The 19,784-nt window shown below is 40.0% G+C and overlaps 1 protein-coding gene and 1 long non-coding RNA gene across 2 annotated transcripts in view; one reads left to right on the top strand and one right to left on the bottom strand.

Moving 5' to 3' along the window:
- myo10 (myosin X) overlaps positions 1-12,632 on the top strand; it is a 152,747-nt gene extending 140,115 nt beyond the window's left edge. The window contains exons 36-44 of the mRNA XM_080034527.1: positions 287-444; positions 1,158-1,281; positions 2,241-2,538; positions 3,451-3,658; positions 4,604-4,740; positions 5,288-5,408; positions 7,144-7,623; positions 8,321-8,512; positions 9,525-12,632. Coding sequence (XP_079890653.1) covers positions 287-444; positions 1,158-1,281; positions 2,241-2,538; positions 3,451-3,658; positions 4,604-4,740; positions 5,288-5,408; positions 7,144-7,623; positions 8,321-8,512; positions 9,525-9,635 — 1,829 coding nt within the window. The 3' untranslated portion in view covers positions 9,636-12,632. The remainder of the gene's footprint in view (positions 1-286; positions 445-1,157; positions 1,282-2,240; positions 2,539-3,450; positions 3,659-4,603; positions 4,741-5,287; positions 5,409-7,143; positions 7,624-8,320; positions 8,513-9,524) is intronic.
- A 4,927-nt stretch (positions 12,633-17,559) lies between these two features.
- Positions 17,560-19,422, bottom strand: LOC307255766. The gene is made up of 3 exons (XR_013845038.1): positions 19,364-19,422; positions 18,926-19,038; positions 17,560-17,682 (listed from the first exon to the last, which is right to left on the bottom strand). It is a non-coding gene; the product is annotated as an uncharacterized lncRNA (long non-coding RNA).
- Between the last annotated feature and the right edge of the window lie 362 nt (positions 19,423-19,784).

Raw genomic sequence — 19,784 nt, 5'->3', positions numbered from 1 at the left:
CCAAAGGCAGGGGTTAGCAAGGGAGCGTTGACATCTACAATCTCACCACTAGATGATGCCAAAATACTCTGATATCAAACACTGTACCTTTAACCACCTAGCTCTCAGAAACAATAGTTTTTCGGTGTTATTTAAATTGACTCATTTCTTTGGGCTTTTTTTCCCGACAGAAGAAATAAGTAACTAGCTTCTTGTCCTTGAAGGCCACCGTAGCTTCTGTAAATTCTGCCCAAAGAGAGGAGAGGTTAGCAAAGCGATCGTAACTTGACCCATTTCTCCCCAACAGGATACTGGAGTGTGATTGTGTACGGCCGTAAACACTCGTACCGTCTGTACTGTAAACTGCTGAACGAAGCCACGCGATGGGCCAATGCTGTGCAGAACGTCATAGACACCAAGGCTCCAATAGACACGCCCACACAGCAGCTCATACAAGACATCAAGGTAAGAACTCTACCTGTAACTGATTTTTGTTGGCATTTTCAAGCTTTATTAGACAGTACAGAGTTGAAATGGGGAGACAGAGAGAGAGAGAGAGAGAGAGAGAGAGAGGGAGGGGGGGGGGGGGTGACCTGCAGTAAAGGTCCACGGGTCGGACTCGAACCCGCGACCACTGCAACGAAGGCCGGAGCCAATATGGTACGCGCTCTATCCACTACACCACCAGAGCGCCCCGACCTGTAAGTGTCTTAATTAGGCTGTATTGTACTTTCACCCATTTAATTTTAATTCCAGCCATTCTACATCTCTGTCTAAATGTTTCAATAGTTTTGTCTCTTTATCAGTTGTTGTGTATTTGATGTATTTTCATTGTATATTGTGTATTGTTGTTTTTGCTTTGCATTTGTTTGACTCGACATTGAATATGAGGTAAATCCCATTGAGACCGGAGACTCTTTTACAAGGGAGACCTGTTCCCATTCCCACGTTACCATTCACACACACATTCATACACCGATAGCAGCAGGCTAACTATCCGGAGCATTTTAGGGTTCAGTGTCTCTTTGCTCAGGGACACTTGGACATGTGGCGGGGAGACGGGGGATCGAACCACCGACCCTGTAGTTGAGGGTCGACCGCCTTACACACTTCACCACAGCCACACGATAAAGCATATATAAAGTGTATTGAAGTTGTGCGCCTGTGTTGTTTTGCAGGAGAATTGTCTGAACTCAGAGGTTGTGGATCAGATCTACAAGAGGAACCCAATCCTGCGCTACAGTCACCATCCTCTGCACTCCCCCCTGCTGCCTCTGCCCTATGGAGACATTCATATCACCGGTGAGTCTATTAGCCCTATGGAGACATTCACATCACCGGTAAGTCTAGGCAAGGCAAGGCAATTTTATTTATAAAGCACATTTCAGGCACAGGGCCACTCAAGGTGCTTCACAGGGTTAAAATCAAATAAAGAATACAAATACAAAAAAGGAACAGATTTAAAACATGGATAAAAATACAACATTTAAATAAAAGAATTAAAACATTTTACCAAAAAAAAAAAATAAAAAAAAAAAATTACAGGTTAAAAGGGAAACAAGAACGTTTTGAGACCCGATTTAGAAGAGCTGAGAGTCTCAGCGGACCTCAGACTATCTATTGACTGTCTATTAGCCCTATGGAGACATCCACATCACCGGTGAGTCTATTAGCCCTATGGAGACTATTTCTATAGCACAATTCAGACACAAGGCAATTTAAAGTGCTTTACAGGGGCATGAAATACAGAGATCACTAAAACATTGAACAAATAAAAGAGAAAGTTTTTCACAAGGTAGACATTTTTTGCCACTAGGAAGGCAAAATGTAATTGGCAGATTTTTAAAGGGTGTTTGGTGACACTCTCTGTGAAGTTGACCCCTTGGCACAGATTGCCAAGGCCGACTGTGTCTCAGTTGGTAGAGCGGGTCGGCTGATGATCAAAGGGTTGGAGGTTCGATCCCCGCCCTGCCACCTGTGTCATAGTTGTTGTGTCCTTGGGCAAGACACTTCACCCACCTTGCCTTGTGTGAATGTCGATAGTTAGCCTGCTGCTATCGGTGTATGAATGTGTGTGTGAATGGTAACGTGGGAAAGGAAAACAGGTCTCCCTTGTAAAAGAGTCTTCGGTCTCAATGGGATTTACCTGTAGAAATAAAGGTTCAAAAAAAAAAGATTAAAATTAAAGCCAAAAATAACAAAATTGGACATAATCCCAGACATGGTTTCACATAACTAACTCATTTGTTTACCCCTCTCAGGCCTTAGAAACAGGAGCTACACTACACTCCAGCACGAGGCTCTCAAAGTATTCGGGACTTTGCAGCAGCTAGAAGGAGTGTCTGACCCGGTGCCTATAATCCAGGGTGTGCTACAGACAGGCCTGGAGCTGCGGCGAATCAGAGACGAGCTCTACTGTCAGCTGATCAAACAGACGACACGCCCCCCCCAGCCCGGGAGTCAAGGCAACCTGTGCAGCTGGAAGATACTGGCCTGCATGACGTGCACCTTCGTCCCCACAAGGAGCATCCTCAGATACCTCAAGTTCCACCTCAAGAGGTAAGGGTCGGTTGGGAGATTGGATGAAGACAGTTTGTAGCAACAATTATGCAAATTTGCTTTATAGATTATAATTAGTTAGTAAACTTTTTTTTTTTTCATAATGGAAGTCGTACATTCTCCTCTCTGCCCCATTTCATCTCTCTCTCCAAACTGTAAAAAAAAATGCCAAAAAATAATCTTAAAAAATAAAATGCGGGTGTTATTACAAGATGAAGTGAAAATGTATAACATTTTGACATTTTATTACATAATTTGTTGTTAAACACCTATAATTAATCTAAATCTTTCTCTCCCTCAGAACTAGAGAGTATTTATAGTATAGTAGTTTCTGTATGTCATCATACCCCTCTCGAAAATCCCTCCCCCTCTCCTGCAAGATCACCATCAACTCACAAGAAATCCACACTTGTTTTCACTGTTTGAAAAGTTTTGTAAAATGATTTGAATTTGTTGTTAAACACCTAAATCAATCTCCCCTCTCTCTCTCTCTCCCTCTCTCTCCCCCTCTCTCTCCCCCTCTCTCTCTCTCTCCCTCTCTCTCTCCCCCTCTCTCCCTCTCTCTCTCTCTCCCCCTCTCCCTCTCCCCCTCTCTCCCCCTCTCTCCCCCTCTCTCTCCCTTTCCCCCCCTCTCTCCCCCCCTCCCTCTTTCCCCCCCTCTCTCTCTCCCTTTCCCCCCCTCTCTCTCTCCCTCTCTCTCTCTCTCTCTCTCTCTCTCCCTCTCTCTCCCCCCCATCTCTCTCTCTCTCTCCCTCTCTCTCCCTCTCTCTCTCCCTCTCTCTCCCCCTCTCTCTCCCTCTCTCCCCCTCTCTCTCCCTCTCTCTCCCCCCCTCTCTCTCCCTCTCTCTCCCCCCCTCTCTCTCCCTCTCCCCCTCTTTCTTCCACCCCCCCTCTCCCTCTCTCTCTCCCCAGGACCAGAGAGCTTGTCCCGGGGTCAGAGATGTGCCTCTACGCCTCCTTCTGTCTGGACGCGCTGAAGAAGACACGCTGCAGAGAGCACGTTCCCTCTCAGGGGGAGATACGCTCCATCGTGGCCCGCCAGGACATGAGCTCCACCGTGCACTGCCACGGGGGAGGAGCCTGCAAGATCTCCATCAACTCACACACTACGGCCGGGGAGGTGGGTCAAAAAAGAACGAAAAATGACTGTTTACAGGCTTTACGAGATTATGTTTTTATTTTATTTTTTTAAATAAAGCTAATGCGTAAGTTTTTTTGTAAAGAAAATTAGTATGAGAAGATCAACTCACGCACTACGGCCGGAGAGGTGGGTGGAGTTTTTTTTTTTTTTTTTAAGTAAAGCTGTAGTGCGTAACTTTTACATTCGGTTACATTCAAGCCATCGCCAAATGGGTTGACACAAAGTTGATTAAGCCTATCAGCTCCTGCAAGATCTCCATCAACTCACACACTACCGCAGGGGAGGTGGGTCAAAACACATACATATATACAGCTGAGTGGTACTCTTAGAGCCCCCGAAACTAATGTAATCATCCAAAATAAAAGTAGGATGTATGGAAAAGTTATGTTAAAAATTCCTTGATCAGCACTTCGGGATCGGGAAATACTTTTTAGATAAATGAAATTTTCATAGGTAGGCTAATAATTCTGTCAAGATTCTAGTTTTTAGGCGAAACACTGCAGGTGAATAGGGGAAAGAATAAATAAAGCTAGTGCGTAATTTTTCTATATAAACAATAAGTATGAGAAGGTTACCCACGGCCGTCGTTAAAGTAGAGTTCATACTTTAGTTGTGGCTCACCAGCACTTTTCATTCCACCTTTTCTGAATGATAGATTTTAATGCATTTAACCAAGGTGTATTGTATTATTCAAATAGTACACATTTAAAAAATTGTCTGTCTGTCTGTGTGTCTGTCTGCCTGTCTGTCTGTCTGTCTGTCTGCCTGTCTGTCTGTCTGTCTGCCTGCCTGTCTGTCTGTCTGTCTGTCTGTCTGTCTGTCTGTCTGTCTGCCTGTCTGTCTGTCTGTCTGTCTGCCTGTCTGTCTGTCTGTCTGTCTGTCTGTCTGTCTGTCTGTCTGTCTGTCTGTCTGTCTGTGTGTCAGGTGGTGGAGAAGTTGATCCGCGGTCTGGCTATGGAGGACAGCAGGAACATGTTCGCTCTGTTTGAACACAACGACTCGACAGAGAAAGCCATCGAGAGCCGTACGGTGGTGGCAGACGTACTCGCAAAGTTTGAAAAGTAAGTGAAGTGTGTGTGTGTGAGTGTGAGTGTGAGTGTGTGTGTGTGTGTGTGTGTGTGTGTGTGTGAGTGAGTTTGAGTGAGGGTAATGTGTGTGTGTGTGAGTGTGAGTGACTGACTGACTGACTGACTGACTGACTGACTGACTGTCTGTCTGTCTGTCTCTCTGTCTGTCTCTCTGTGTCAGTGAGTTTGTGTGTGCAAGCGAGTCAGTTGAGTTGAGTTGAGTTGAGTTGAGTTGAGTTGAGTTGAGTTGAGTTGAGTTGAGTTGAGTTGAGTTGAGTTGAGTTGAGTTGAGTTGAGTTGAGTTGAGTTAAGTGAGCGTGTGAGTGACTGACTGTGTGTGTGTGTGTGTGTGTGTGTGTGTGTGTGTGTGTGTGTGTGTGTGTGTGTGTGTTGTTTCTGTGGCGCTGTGTGTGAGTTGAGTGAGCCTGTGGCACGCTTGTGGGTCTGTGTGTGTGTGCCTGCGTGTGTGTGTGTGTGTGTGTGTGTGTGTTTGCGTTCATGTGTGTGTTTAATTTTCGTTAACTTTCTAACTCTTCCCCAGGCTCTCGGCGAGCGCAGACGAACAGAACACGGGCTGGAAGTTCTACTTTAAGCTCTACTGCTTCTTAGACACAGAGAACGTTCCCAGAGACAGCGTCGAGTTCGCCTTCATCTTTGAACAGGTAAAAACTCAGATTAAAACGAGCAATCATTCTTCTACATCAGATTGACAATTGATTCATCCAAGCTTAACATCTGTTTCTGCACACAAAAAGTGAATAAAAATTGCCTTTTGAAATTTTGTTTAGTTTAATTTTTATCAATAGGCTACCAGTATTTTTTATATGAAATAACAAGTGTGTGTTTATCAATTTAAAAAAAAATCTTACGGAAATCAATTGTGTAGTCAAAAGACTCAAATAAAACAAATTATTTGACAACTTTTGTATGTGCAAAAGTTTGTGAACCCTGAGCTGCATTGCTTAAATCGAGCAAGGTAAACACAATCAGATGGGCCAAATTGAGTGATGAAATGGACCAATGTAATGAGAGATCTTTAGGGAAGAAATTGGGCGGCACTAGATAAAACAGAGATCAAACCAGGTCAGTTTAGGTTCACATACTTTCAAGCACCCCTGTATACTTAACTGTAAATAAAACAGCTTACATACCAGTGTTTCCCCCAGCGCTTTATAGTTAAGGCGGCCGCCTTAGCAAAACCAGCCCCCCGCCTTGACTACTGACCGACCAAAAAAAAAAAAAAAATTAAATCTTTATTTTTTTTATTTTTAGTGCTGCACAATTAATGTACTAGCAAGTGCGATGTGTGATTTTTCATGGTCAGAAATGCGCGAAAGGCCGTGATTTGCGGTAAATAAATGTGCACATATGTCTCCAAGCGTTTCTCTCTGCTCAGACTATCAGCTGCTCTGTGTCGGGGGCTCTGCGCGCGCGACCGTCCCGCGCTGCGCGCGACTACGGCATGTACGCGGGAAACGAGCAGCAGCAAACCGACATTTAACCTGTGGCGATAATAAACGCAGTGCGGTTCTATGGGGATATTTAGCTGAACAGAAAGAAGTGCTCTGCAAAGCTAGACTAGTTTAAAACTCCACATCACCGTGGCAACACAACTTATCGGCTCATACAGCGCAGAGAAAAGTCTGATACATGCATGAGAGTGATGGCCCAGGCACCTTTCAGTAAGTTTACAGAAGTGCACACTGTAACTGTCTTTGAAATGCCTTTAGTCATTTTAAGGGGAAAACACTTTGTATTATTTCAATAATTGAATTATTTTTCAAACAGCATGCTTGTGTAGCCATACAAGATTTATTTTTCTGAATTTTAAATGCTGCTTTATTTTTATGTTTTAAATTTGGAAATACATGTTCCAAAACAACCAATAACCTCTGTATTTAAAAAGAAATCAAGCAAGTAGGCTAATAATAACCATATATGAATTAATCGCATCACAGTATGCCTATTGTCCACAATAATCTCACAACAGCCCCCCATCCAAAAAGGAACTTTAAAAAGCACTTTGATACACATGTTAAGTGTATGGTCCATTATTTGTATTTAGTGTGTCTGCATGGTATTGCACCAAAACAGTAGAACTTTTCTTTAATTGTATTTTGTACCGTCTGCATGTTTGCACAACATGTGCACATAGCAAACAAAATTGCACAACTGTAAGGTCAGTGTCATTCAAATAAACAGAACCATTTCTTTAGGGCGCATTGGCATCTTTGAGCAAAATACCCCCAAAATTTTCGCCGCGGCGCTTTGCGCCGCGCCTCCTGTGCGGCTTGACAGTGACCACCTTGACTAAGACATTTCCTGGGGGAAACACTGCATACTAAATGAATTGTTCTTTAAACCATTCTCTATCATGTATATTTTCTCCCTCCTAAGGCCCATGAAGCGGTTATCCGAGGCCAGTATCCCGCCCCTGAAGAGACCCTCCAATTCCTAGCCGCCTTGAGACTCCAATACCTCCTGAACGATCACACATCTCAATCAACCATCCCCGAGATGTCCCAAGTCTTCCCCATGGTGCGTTTAAGGACGCGCGTTCAAAACTCGGCCAAAACATTCGCTCCGGGCTCTGGAACAATATCGGAAAAACAATCGGGAACGTCGGAGAGAAAGCGGTCGAGTTTCTTGGAGGGAACTTTAAGGCGTAGTTTCAGAAGTGGGTCGTTAAGCAGACAGAAACTGGAAGAGGAAAACAGTCTGGAGGTGTGGATGAGGGAAGAGGCGGCTGCGGTGAGGACGTGTGTGATGGACAAGTGGAAGAAGCTGCAGGGAATGAACCAGGAACAAGCCATGGTCAAATACATGACGCTGGTGAAGGAGTGGAAGGGCTACGGATCCACGCTGTTCAATGTCGAGGTAAGGAGGGACTTGATGTTTTATTTATATTTTTATTTTTATTTTTATTTTTATTTTTATTTTTATTTTTATTTTTATTTTTATTTTTATTTTTATTTTTATTTTTATTTTATTTTTTCATTTATTATAATTTTTTATTAATTTTCAAATACATTTTTATTTTATTTTATTTCAGTCTGCTCAAGTGTTAAAGGCCTACTTCACCGGTTTGAATATGAAGGTGTATTGAATTCTGAGATCCTATGTAGTATAAATGTGCAAAAAAAATTAAAATCGGTTCATCCTAGCCTGAGAAAAGGCAGAAACCTGCTGTTGGATAACGTCCTGAGCTGACATGTGTCCAACATTTGTCTTAAATATATTTAAGTGAAATGATGTGGTGAAAACAAAAAGAGCTTCTAGAAGTGTTTTCCTTCAGAGCAGAAACAGACTGTTTTCAAGCAGCAGAACAAAACAGACTTTATACTGTATTCATCAAGACCATGGGCCTCGGCCAGCAGCGGACCCGTGTTCGATTCCAGCCCGCGGTCGTTCTCTGCATGTCACTCCCCTCTCTGCCCCATTTCAACTCTGTCTCTACACTATCAATAAAGCATAAAAAAATGCCAAAAAAATATCTTAAAAAAAAAAAAAAAAAAAACTCTTTTATCCAACTTTTATTCTTGAATGTCTCTTGTTTTCTGTCCCTGTCCTGCAGTGCCGTGACGGAGCCTTCCCGTCTGAGCTGTGGCTGGGTGTGAGTAGAGAGGCCATCTCCGTGTACAAGCGCGGGGAGCCGTGGCCCCTGGAGGTGTTCCCATACGAGCTCATCCTCTCCTTTGGGGCGCCGCTACCAAACGCATACAAGATCACCGTGGAGGGCAGAGAGATACTGTTTGAGACGCAAATGGTTCGTACAACATTTGTTTTATTGATGTTCAAAGGTACAGGGATTTTTTATTAACTTAGATGAGCCGTATATCTACATACAACACAAAAAGTACTTAAACGTGTGTAGAATATATTGGCATTTTTCAGAGCAAACTTGGTAGAAAATGGAATATAATATCCATAAGTGTGTTTCTTAATTTTGTTTTCCTTTTTTTTTCTAAAGGTACAGTGTTTTTTTATTAACTTAGATGTATGTATGTTTGTATGTATGTACGTATATCTACAGTTTGAAACGCAAATGGTTTGTACAACACAAAACCTACTGAAAAGTTGGTATTTTTCAGAAGTGTGTTTAAATTTGTGAGGGCTGAGAGATACTGTTTGAAATGCAAATGGTTTGTGCAACTCATAAAAGTTTTCCTTTTTTTATGTTTAAAGGTACAGTGTGTAAAATGTAATGTTTTTTTTAGGAACAGACTTGGTAGAAATGGAATATAGAATATAATATCCATAAGTGTGTTTTAATTTGATCACCGTGTAGGGCCGAGAAATACTGTTTGAAACGCAAATAGTTCGTTCAACACAAACTCCTTAGAAATTTTTATAATTATTAATGTTTTCAGTGTAGGTACAGTGTTTTTTTATTGAAATTCATTTGTTTTCGGTCCAAATAAAGAATATAGCCATAAAAACTGCTGTTACTAGTCTTAAAAGGTGCTTTGAAGAACTTTCAGTTTGTGTTCATTCTAGCGCCCCATTTGGACAAAAGCAGTAGTGTTTTTACTCCGCCAGCTGTTGTTCCTGGGTGAGCGTATACCCATGACAAAGGCATTAAGAAAAACTATATAAAAATAGCATTCTTTGCACTTATGGTCTCGTTTGCTGTTTCATGAAATTTATGATCATCAGAGGAAAAATGAGACTGTTTCAGAAATAGTAAAACGTTCCTCGTAGCACCTTTTTAAAAGCATAATAACACCAAAAATGTATCTTGAATATCACAATTAACTTTATAATAATTTTTTTCTTAGGTCATGGATATCGCCAAACTGATGAAGGCCTACATCAGCATGATCGTCAAGAAGCGCTACAGCAACTGTCAGTCTGTCAGTAGCCATGGCAGCCAATGTAGCGCATGGTGAAAAATATTCCCTTTAGACTTTAAATAGACACTTAAAGCTGGGGTGGAGGATTTGGGGAGAAAATAGCAGTTGGGATAGAGATTCGAATCCAAATACCTCAACCGCTCCACTTGTTCTCTTTGGTCCCTCCCCTATGGTCCCTCCCTGACACGCTCTACACCAACAATGTCGGTGCCAAAGTGAATGGACAGTCCCAACAGCCAATAAGAACAGAGAATCGGAGCCTCGCTCTGATTGGTCAAAGTGTACAGCTCATGTTAATTTTGACCAATCAGAAATCACATACCCCAGCTTTAACCGGAGTGTGTATTGACGCCCCGTAAACCCATGGAACTCTGCAAACTGATTGGAACGCAGTAATGTATACGCTCATTATACAGCAGCGAGTAACCAATCAGATCGCTGGATTTAAGCCACCCGTTTTATAAAGAGACACTGACTGTGTGAATGCTGGAGACAAAACCACAATGCTCTTAATCAATGCTAACTAGCAACTAGCTCCAATCGTGTTTTTTTTTTTTTGGAGGGGGGAGGGGCATTTTTTTGCTTTATTATTAGACAGATTTGGAGAGACAGAGTTGAAATGTGTCAGAGAGGGGAATGACATGCAGAGAACGACCCGGGCTGGATTCTAACCCGGGTCTGCTGTGAAGAGGACTGAGACTCTCTCTCTACCCCCCCTTCCAATGGTGCTTTTGACTGTTTTTTTTATTCCAAAACATTCAACATCCACGCTGGACAAAGACAGCGATTTCTTCTTAAGTGTCCTTGTCCCTACAACCGTTTATTTCTGTCTTATGCTAATGTGCTAAGGCACTACAAGGACCTTCTTTTTGTAGGATGGGGTTATTTGTTACTGAGATTTTTTGTTCGTAAGGCTGTGTGTGTGTGTGTGTGTGTGTGTGTGTGTGTGTGTGTGTGTGTGTGTGTGTGTGTGTGTGTGTGTGTGTGTGTGTGTGTGTGTGTGTGTGTGTGTGTGTGTGTGTGTGTGTGTGTGTGTGTGTGTGTGTGTGTGTGATTGTTTAAGAGAGAGAGAGAGAGGGAGAGAATGGGATTTTTAAAGTGTGTATACAGGCTATCCGAATGTATGAAAAAAAACATAAAATTTAATTAAAAAAATAAAAATAAAAATATGGAGAAAATAAACTAGTTAAAGTCTGTAAGCCTTTATCTCTGCTTTGAAAAAACTATGGGACTTGATTTTAGACACACACTTTCTACTTTCTGTAAATAACATGAAACTGTATTTGTTCTCAAGCATTTCAAGGTTGTGAATGATTGTATTTGGGGTTGATTTGCGGACGATGCGAAGGTCCCACACACACACACACACACACACACACACACACACACACACACACACACACACACACACACACACACACAAGTGCCTGTTCAAACTTGTATTATTGATGCCACTCTTTGTCCCTTTGTAACCACAATCTGAAAGGTGCTTCTCCCCTGTTCCCTTTAAATACACATGTACTGTTTTACACTGCAGCAAGTCTTTCTTAAATTAAAAAATGTATGAAATCATCAATAATCATCTAATCAATTACATATATTTCTTTGGTTTTTAGTAACTACTTTATAGTTTTGCAGTACCTACTACATAGTTGTTTTCTTTGTTAAACTTATGTAGTGTAATGGAAAGAAAAAGAAAAGAGAAACTAAGGTTGCGTTCCGAATCGCATACTTTCTACTATATAGTATGTAGAAAAAAGATTTAGGATGTCCCGATTCTTGTGGCCAGATTTAGGATGGTTAGAAGTACCCGGATGTCCTACTTCGTGCGGCCAAGATTGTTAGTGTTGAAATCAGCATCCTATTTGGCCGATTCTGACCCGCAATCCAGTGCGCACGTGAAGTGACGTCACATCGACGAAGCCTCCGTATGAAAACAAACAGGGATGCGACGGATATAAAAGCAAGAGGCAAGATCAAGGCGCAATGTTATGATGAAATAAGAGAGTAAAGTATGTCCCAATAGTATGCCTACTGCATCCTAACTAGATTATTTTTATCGTCGGATGTAGTATGTAGAATAGAAAAAAGAAAGAGTATGAGATTCGAAACGCAACCTATGTAGTAGTAGGTCAAATGCATATGTAGTCGTTAATGCTGTCAGGAGTAACTCAGATTGCAATGATTGATTACCTCCAAATCTACCGATAACTTTTAATGTCTAAAATCAAAAGAAAATATTTTGAAAGACTTGCTGAGTTGGACTATTTGCAGTGTAACATTCCCTGCGTTCCAATCCCCATACTTCCCTACTATTTAGTATGCCAGAAAAAGATTTAGGAAGTCCCAATAAATGCACGTCATAAATTCCCCACTAACTCCAATAGCATTTTGAAGTATTCGTCTTTATTCTTGACATTTCTCGACTTCATAAAAAAAAAAATCTTACTCATCTGATTTTTTCTCTCTCTCTCCTGTGGCCCTAAAACTCTTCTGTACTTTTAGTATGTAGTGAAGTGAAAAGAAAAAGTATGTGATTTGGAACGCAGGGATTCTATTTGCAGTGTAACATTCTATTTGCAGTGTAACATTCTATTTTGCAGTGTAACATTCCTTCGACATTTCGCTGGAGCTTCCGCAGGCGGCAGGTCCAACCAAAGACGCGTGTGCAGGTTTTCTCTCCCATAAAGTGCCTTGTGTATTGCTGTATATTGTGTACACTTACTTTGTCTTTTTTTCCCATATGTGGTTCTTTTTGATGTTATATAAATATATATATATGATATAATCACGTGGCTGTACATTTTATACTGATAAGACCTTGCCTTCTATTTTTTTTCTTTTTCTTAAATGATGACCACAATATGCCGATTTTTCTCAAGATTAAACTCTGTGCTGTATTTCTTCTCTTATATTGCGACTATCTGACTGACAATGGATCTTTGACACGATACTGGTATTTTTGTTATGTATCTGTATTCGCTGTGTTGTTATGTATTGAAAGGGTGATTCTAACAATAAATGGTGTCATATTTGGTCGCATACACTGTAGTGTCTTTTCTTATTATTTTTTGGTAACTACGACTTCGATATGCATGACCTATTATATATATATATTTTTTTTAAACTACTACATAGTTATGCATTACCTACTACAAAGTTTTTTTTGTTTTTTTATTTTAGTAAGTACTAGGGGAGAACGGGGTAATTTGTCACACGGGTTGGTTGTCACAATCGTCATATCTCGGAACCAGAAGGCGCTGTCTGTGAAATTTTGATATGTAAATATCCAGAATTGGGATCAGAGGTCACCTACATAGTCTTCCTTGGAGTTAGACTGCTGCATTTGAGGTGAGAGGACTGTTTGTGTTTTTCATGTCAAATTGAAAATATTTAGCTCCTCAGTATTTTTCTTCTAGGCTTTTACACAATGGGTTTATAACAAAACACTTGTTACCCATACAAAGTGTGAAGGGTAAACTATAGTTTAGATTGTGGTTAGCAAGCTAATTAGTTGTCAGATGGTTGTTGGCCTTGATGCTAGCAAGAAATTCAAGTTGGGGTTGGTCGTCAAATTTTTTGGGGGGTTGGTTGTCACATGTTATCTCAAGGCTGCAGCCAGAAAAGGAACCCAATAACGAAATAAATTGTCAAGCTGTATCCTCACTGACACCCCAGAGAAGGAAAGAATAGAGCAGGAAAAGGCAGCTAGCAAGCAAAAGAAAAAAGGGCAACAAAATCAAAACAACCCAGTGCATCCCAAACTAGACCAGCTGCCAAGGCTACATTAAGTTATGTAGGCCTATTTGTCAACTTGACAATGCAATTAAACTTTAAAATTTAGTTCTGCTTTCTTGCCTTCTTTTTAAGATTATTCCCATTAAGATTACATTGTGACAAACAACCCCATAGTGTTTGACAACCGACCCCTTGATGGGGTTGGTTGTCACAATGTGTAAGGGTGTCTTTGATGATTAATTTCTTCTTTATTATAATAAGATAGAAAAAGTGAGGGGTACACATTTCAAGCCAACACCTTAAGCTTCAATTTAATATAGGAATGACTATTGAAAGATGTTTAGGTGATAAGCAATTCTCACTAGAGTAAAAAGTGTGCCTACTTACCCCGTTCTCCCCTACATGTTTTTTTTGTTTTTAGTAACTACTACATAGTTATGCATTACGAACTACATAGGTTTTTTAAATATTTTTTTTTAGTAATGAATTTAAATTCTTTAGCTAATGCGTATCTATGTATTAGTTACAAGTGGTCGCCGGTTTAAATTTAGAGCCACGTCCGGTTCTCTTCCGTCAATAACCCATGCGCAGGCACACAAGCACAGAACGAGAAGTCCGATATGCGATATCCGATCCCTGCATACATGCAGAGAGAAAGCCGACATTGAACGAATTATCTAGGTGTTCTTATCCGACTTCTCTTGTCCGTTATTGTGCCGATTTGTGTCCGAAGTAGATCGGATAAAGGTGTTTACATGCAGTTTAAAAGTCCTGTTGAGGTCTTATTCGTTTAGTTATCCGATTATAAGTCTGCATGTAAACGCACTGACTGATAAAGAGATTCTGATTCTGATTCTGATTCTGATAAGAAGAAAAACATTGAGTTCTGATTTTTTTCTCGGAATTCTGAGATTAAAGTCAGAATTCTTAGATTAAAGGATTAAAGGATTACAGCTGGGAACTTTGAACTACAAAGTCAGAATGTCAGAAGTTCCAGAATTCCGAGTAGAATGGAACACAGCACACTTCCTCTGTTGGTGTCACTGATTGTCTCAATTATGACATCATCTTTTTTTTTTGTAACTACTACATAGTTATGCATTACCTACTACATAGGGTTGGTTTGGTGTTAACTACATGCATAACCTACCACATAAATTTTTTTTTTTTTTTTTAGTAACTACTACATAGTTATGCATTACCTGCTACTTAACTACTTAGTTATGCAGTAACGTATACATGTTTTTTTAATGACTTTTTTCTACCTACTACATAGAACATGGCTGAACATGAGGAACATGGCTGTGCACACAGTATTCAGAGTAAACAGGGTTAAGGTTATAGGACCTAGAACCATGTCCATTAAAAATGAACAATCATTGACTTTTGGATGAAAAAACATAGTTACATAGTTATGCATTACCTACTACAAAGATTTTTTTTGTTCTTGTTTTAGTAACTTTTACATAGAGATGCATTACTACCGAGGAGGATTAGGTCCACATATAAGGAAAAAAATTGAGTTCTGATTTCTTTATTTTTTTCTGAGATTAAAGTCAGAATTATGAGATTGAAGTCATAAAAAAACAGTGGTAAATTAAACGTTTCTCCCGTCTGCCTTTGATGTGTCATAATGACAGATGCACTGGAACGCATAAACAGGTCGGAACTTGGAACTACAAAAGATGTCAGAAGTTCCAGAATTCCGAATAGAATGGAACACAGCACACTTCCTCTGATGTGGTGTCACTGACACCTGTCTAAATTGTGACATCATCAATGACATCACTATGCATCACCATGCATCATAGCAGCCTGCCCTGAAGTTTATAAATAGGACCCATTACATCAAAGGACTATTGACTTTATTGACAATGCCACGCCGATCAAGACGCGCTTCCCGCCCCGTTCGCAGACGCAGGAGACCTGCTCGCAGGGTCCGCAGACGCAGGAGGAGAGTCGCTCGCCGCAGACGCTAGGCATTCCTAATAAACATGTAGTTCAGGCTTAAAACTCGCAGTGAACCCAATGAATTAATCTGTATATTATTGCATCCACACACTAAAAAAACATTACTTACTTTTTTTTTACAGCTCCAACTCCAGAGGCAGCTTTCGAGTTCTTGAAAAGTGCAGTAAACGTTTCATGACATAACTAAACGACACTGCGACACAAAACAAAATCAAGAAATCGTAATATAGCTCCAAAAAGTGGTCTGTCCATCAATGAATTGGGCCTACAAGCTCCAGTATTACCATCCGGTTCACAATGTTTCACTTTTTTTTTTCAATGACAAAGTAATAATAATTACTTTCATGAGACTCATGGACAATGTTCAGCAAAAATACAGTTGAAACAGGCAAATAATTAAAACAGTAAACAAAAAAATATATACTGTATATATAAATTGTGACCTCATCAGTGACATCATAGACCCCGCCCTGAAGTTTATAAATAGGACCCATTACATCAAAGGACTATTGACTTTATTGACAATGCCTCGCCGATCAAGACGCGCTTCCGCTGTGAGTACCAGATGTGTTCGGCTGCAAGATCCGCTCGGGGTCCTGCGCCTACTGATGACGTATCGACACTTGACGTTGTCACCATAGATACCGCTACGCTACGGCAAAGCAATGTGGACATACACAACATTTGAAAAGATCGCGATAGCTGAAGGTGCGATAGCTTAGCGAGTAAGCTAACTATAGATAGTTTATATCTGTGTGAAACTCAAACAACATGTAAAAGATCGCGCTAGCTGATAGCTTAGCCAGTAGGCTCCATAGATAGATCGATTTATTTATTGTTCTGCAAGGTTTAAAATGAGTTGTTACGTTTGGCTTATAGTAGTCATCTCTCATTATGTAAGGTTAAATTACATTTTATTTTATACGAATGTATAGTTTAGCAAGGTTTAACCCCCGGTTTTAACCCTGTTTGAGTGCTAAATTAAACATTTATTTAATAATACTTTTGTGGCGTGTAAAGACAGGAGTCGGAGGCGGAGTGTCAAAAGACGGAGCTAACTGCTTTAATGACATTAATGCACTTGTCAAGTAACAACAACGGAGCAGACAGTAAACTCCTGATAGTCTCAAAACGCCAACAAGACAAAACAGGAAATTCCCCCAGTATTACAGTTCCCCCGGAACCCCGGAACTTCAGTTCGATAGGTGAATTATGTAAGATCACTACACTTTAAACATTAAATGAGTATTTTAGTTTAATGTACTCTAGCATGTATTTTAAGAAATAATATTTTATTAAAAGAACAACTTTCCCCTGGGTTCACTGTTATTTTACATCACACTGAAAAACAATGTGTATAATGAGTTTCATAATGATATTTATCAGTTAAAAAATGTAAAGGTGTGGCTCTGATGTACAATTTCCAGCCCCTGGAGCATTTGTAGTGTCTTGCAGCACTGATAAATAGATTCATTCATTCAACCTTCATTAAATAAAATAAAAAAATACAGCAGATTTTGTTTAATCTGATTTGTATTTTTCTTATCCAACCACATATACCACCTTCTGTAGTGTCTTGCAGCACGGCCATCGTCGACTGTCCAAACAGCAAACTAGCCTACTGTTTGCACTGAGTCTCTGCAGAACATTTCTCAATGGGAATAGTTCACGGACACACACACTGACATATTTGTATATGATTATATATTTTTTTATTCATGTGGCCTGCAGTGGCGATATCGCACAGGTGTATTCCCACAGGCTCTGAAAACAACAGTCATCAAACCATATCTAACTTACCATTTTTAAGCAAAATCATTGAAAAAGCTGTTTATCAACAGCTAAATAACTACTTCAATCACCGGATGTGCCAAAATTGTCTTCAATTGAACAATGAAAAAACTGAAGTAATGGTCTTTGGTGCAAGGGATGAACAATTAAAAGTCAGTGCACAGCTGTTATGTTAGAACGCACACACCAAGACAGAAATCTTGGTGTATTCATAGACTCAGACTTGGAATTTCTAAAACCACATTAAAACAAGTACACGTCTGGCAAATCAAAAGGTTTCCAAACTGTGCAGAGCACCTATGCAAAATATTAGTTTGAAAAGATTTATATTACAAAAATAGAACTGATTTGAATTACATAAAATATACAAATATTAATGCTGAGAGGGGCACTGATGCCCAGTGTCCACTCCTCTCGACGGGAAGGGGGGAGAGAGGGGCACTGACGCCAAGTGTCCACCCCTCTCGACGGGAAGGGGGGGAGGGGCACTGACGCCCTGTTTCTGCTCCGTCAAAGTCGGCCGCAAGGCTGAAGTTGAGGCCGCTGACAATGCAAAGTCATCTTTGCAATATAGTGGAAACACCTATAAAGAAATACACATTACATTAAAGACCAAGTAATATAGCTTCTGGGTTCAAGTTACCCACTAACACTTGTATAAGCCAAATAGCGAATTTGAAAATGTATTAATTATCTAGATTTTCTAAAGTGAGAGCAACCATACTAATGGGCATGTAAGCTCGTCTAGTCACACATTTCAGATGATACCTCATGTTTTTCTGCAGAGTCTACATGTTTTATTTGTTTGTTCTTTTACAAATTTGAGGAAGATATCGTTGGTTGCTCATTTAAGAACCGGAATACTTCTTTTGGCCCTCTAAGTCGTCAGATTTAAAAACATACCCAAGGAAAACAGACTTTGTGATTTAGGAGAAGTGGAGAATTAATTTAAATTTCATACCTACTATCCTGAGCTGTAAATTCCCTTTTTTAATTAAATGTTTCCTTAAAATCCTGAAAAGTTTTGGGGGTGCTCCAGTGGCGTATTATCTACTTCAAACTGTGAAATTAAATTTAAAACACCTAATGTGTTTTTTGAGCACTAAATATGACATGATGGAATAGTTGTTTACTTTCAATGTGTATATGTTAAAGTCTATTTTGTTACAAAAGCTTGGAGACTTCAGGATGGTTAATTTGTTTTAGTATTATGGCGCTTTTCCACTGCATGGTATCAGCTCAACTCGACTCGACTCTTAGTATTGTTAAGCATGTAATTTCTGGGCTGTTTGTGTTGATAATGGTGTCTATTTAGCCCGTGGGCTGGGCATAATTTTTAAACACAACACAAAATTAAATCTATCAATCAATTAATCATGGCCTAAACACTCAAGCCAACCCGCAGGTTCTATCACAGTAACCTGGACTGCTGCTAAGTAGTAATTATTTTGAAAAAGAGCAGTTACAAAGTTTCAAGTCTGTTTATATTTCATTTTTCCTAAAGAGTTTTCTTTCTGTGACCAAGCAACGAATGAAATCTGGTCTGACGTATAACCTTTCTGATCGACTAATGTTTTAGTCAACTATTAGGGGGGCAGCCCTAGTTCATTTATGAAACTGTATGTACAATCTGTGGTTAGGTAACATTATGACAACAAGTAGCTTCAGGAAATCTAGTGAAATTGCCAAGTTACAAATAAAGGTTAAATACAAGCAAATGTTTTGGGCAGTACTTGGAAGAAAAAATCAAAGTAATAGTGCCAATACAGAATACTTCCGATAAACTGGCTCAAATGTGCATTTGCGTTTGACACACTGTGACTTACCTTTCAGAAAGTAGGTCTTTGAGAGCTTCCTAATGTTGGCCTTGTTGTTGTTAGGCTGTGGTAACTTTTTTGAGTGAGGTAATGCTTTACTTCAGTGTATAACGCTTCCATTTCTGTGAAAATAAATGAAATAAACAAAGACAGTTTTCGGAATTAAGGCCAGAAAAAAAATTATTTCCCTGGTAATAGAGATAGGGTAATTATCACCTACAAAACTAATCCTATATTGATGAAAGCCCCCACTAACGTTTATTAGCTCACGTTAGCCATCAATCTAAAGCCACACACATATTATCTTATCAAAGCAAACGGTCATGTTATACAACGTATGTTTAATTTCAGTAATTTGACAAGCGTATGACTAAGGTTTATCTTTGTACATTAGATTATTATTCATATTCTTTGATTAGAAAACCATAGGAGATCGTTAATACTTACCTAATGAGCAGGGAATAACACCATACACCGGCTACTGAGTGACGCGCATGCGCATTTAAAAGACAACGTTTACAGGAAGTGCGTCATTATCGCGCATCTAGGACCCCGAGCGGATCTTGCAGCCGAACACATCTGGTACTCACACCGCCCCCGTTCGCAGACGCAGGAGACCTGCTCGCAGGGTCCGCAGACGCAGGAGGAGAGTCGCTCGCCGCAGACGCTAGGCATTCTTAATAAACATGACAATGTTGACAAACATTGTCAATCGTGACGATGAAAAATTGACAAAGTAATCCTTAATCTTCTCTTATTTTTTATATATAGTAATGCATATAAAAATAAGGGTTTGTATAAACATCTTTCAGATCTGAAAAATTAACGTGCCTTCATTTGTGAAGAACACAGGAAGCCAATGGCCAAT

Source organism: Ammodytes marinus (genome assembly GCF_949987685.1).
Source record: "Ammodytes marinus genome assembly, chromosome: 9".
NCBI lineage: Eukaryota > Metazoa > Chordata > Actinopteri > Uranoscopiformes > Ammodytidae > Ammodytes > Ammodytes marinus.
This window is presented reverse-complemented; position numbering and strand designations above follow the sequence as displayed.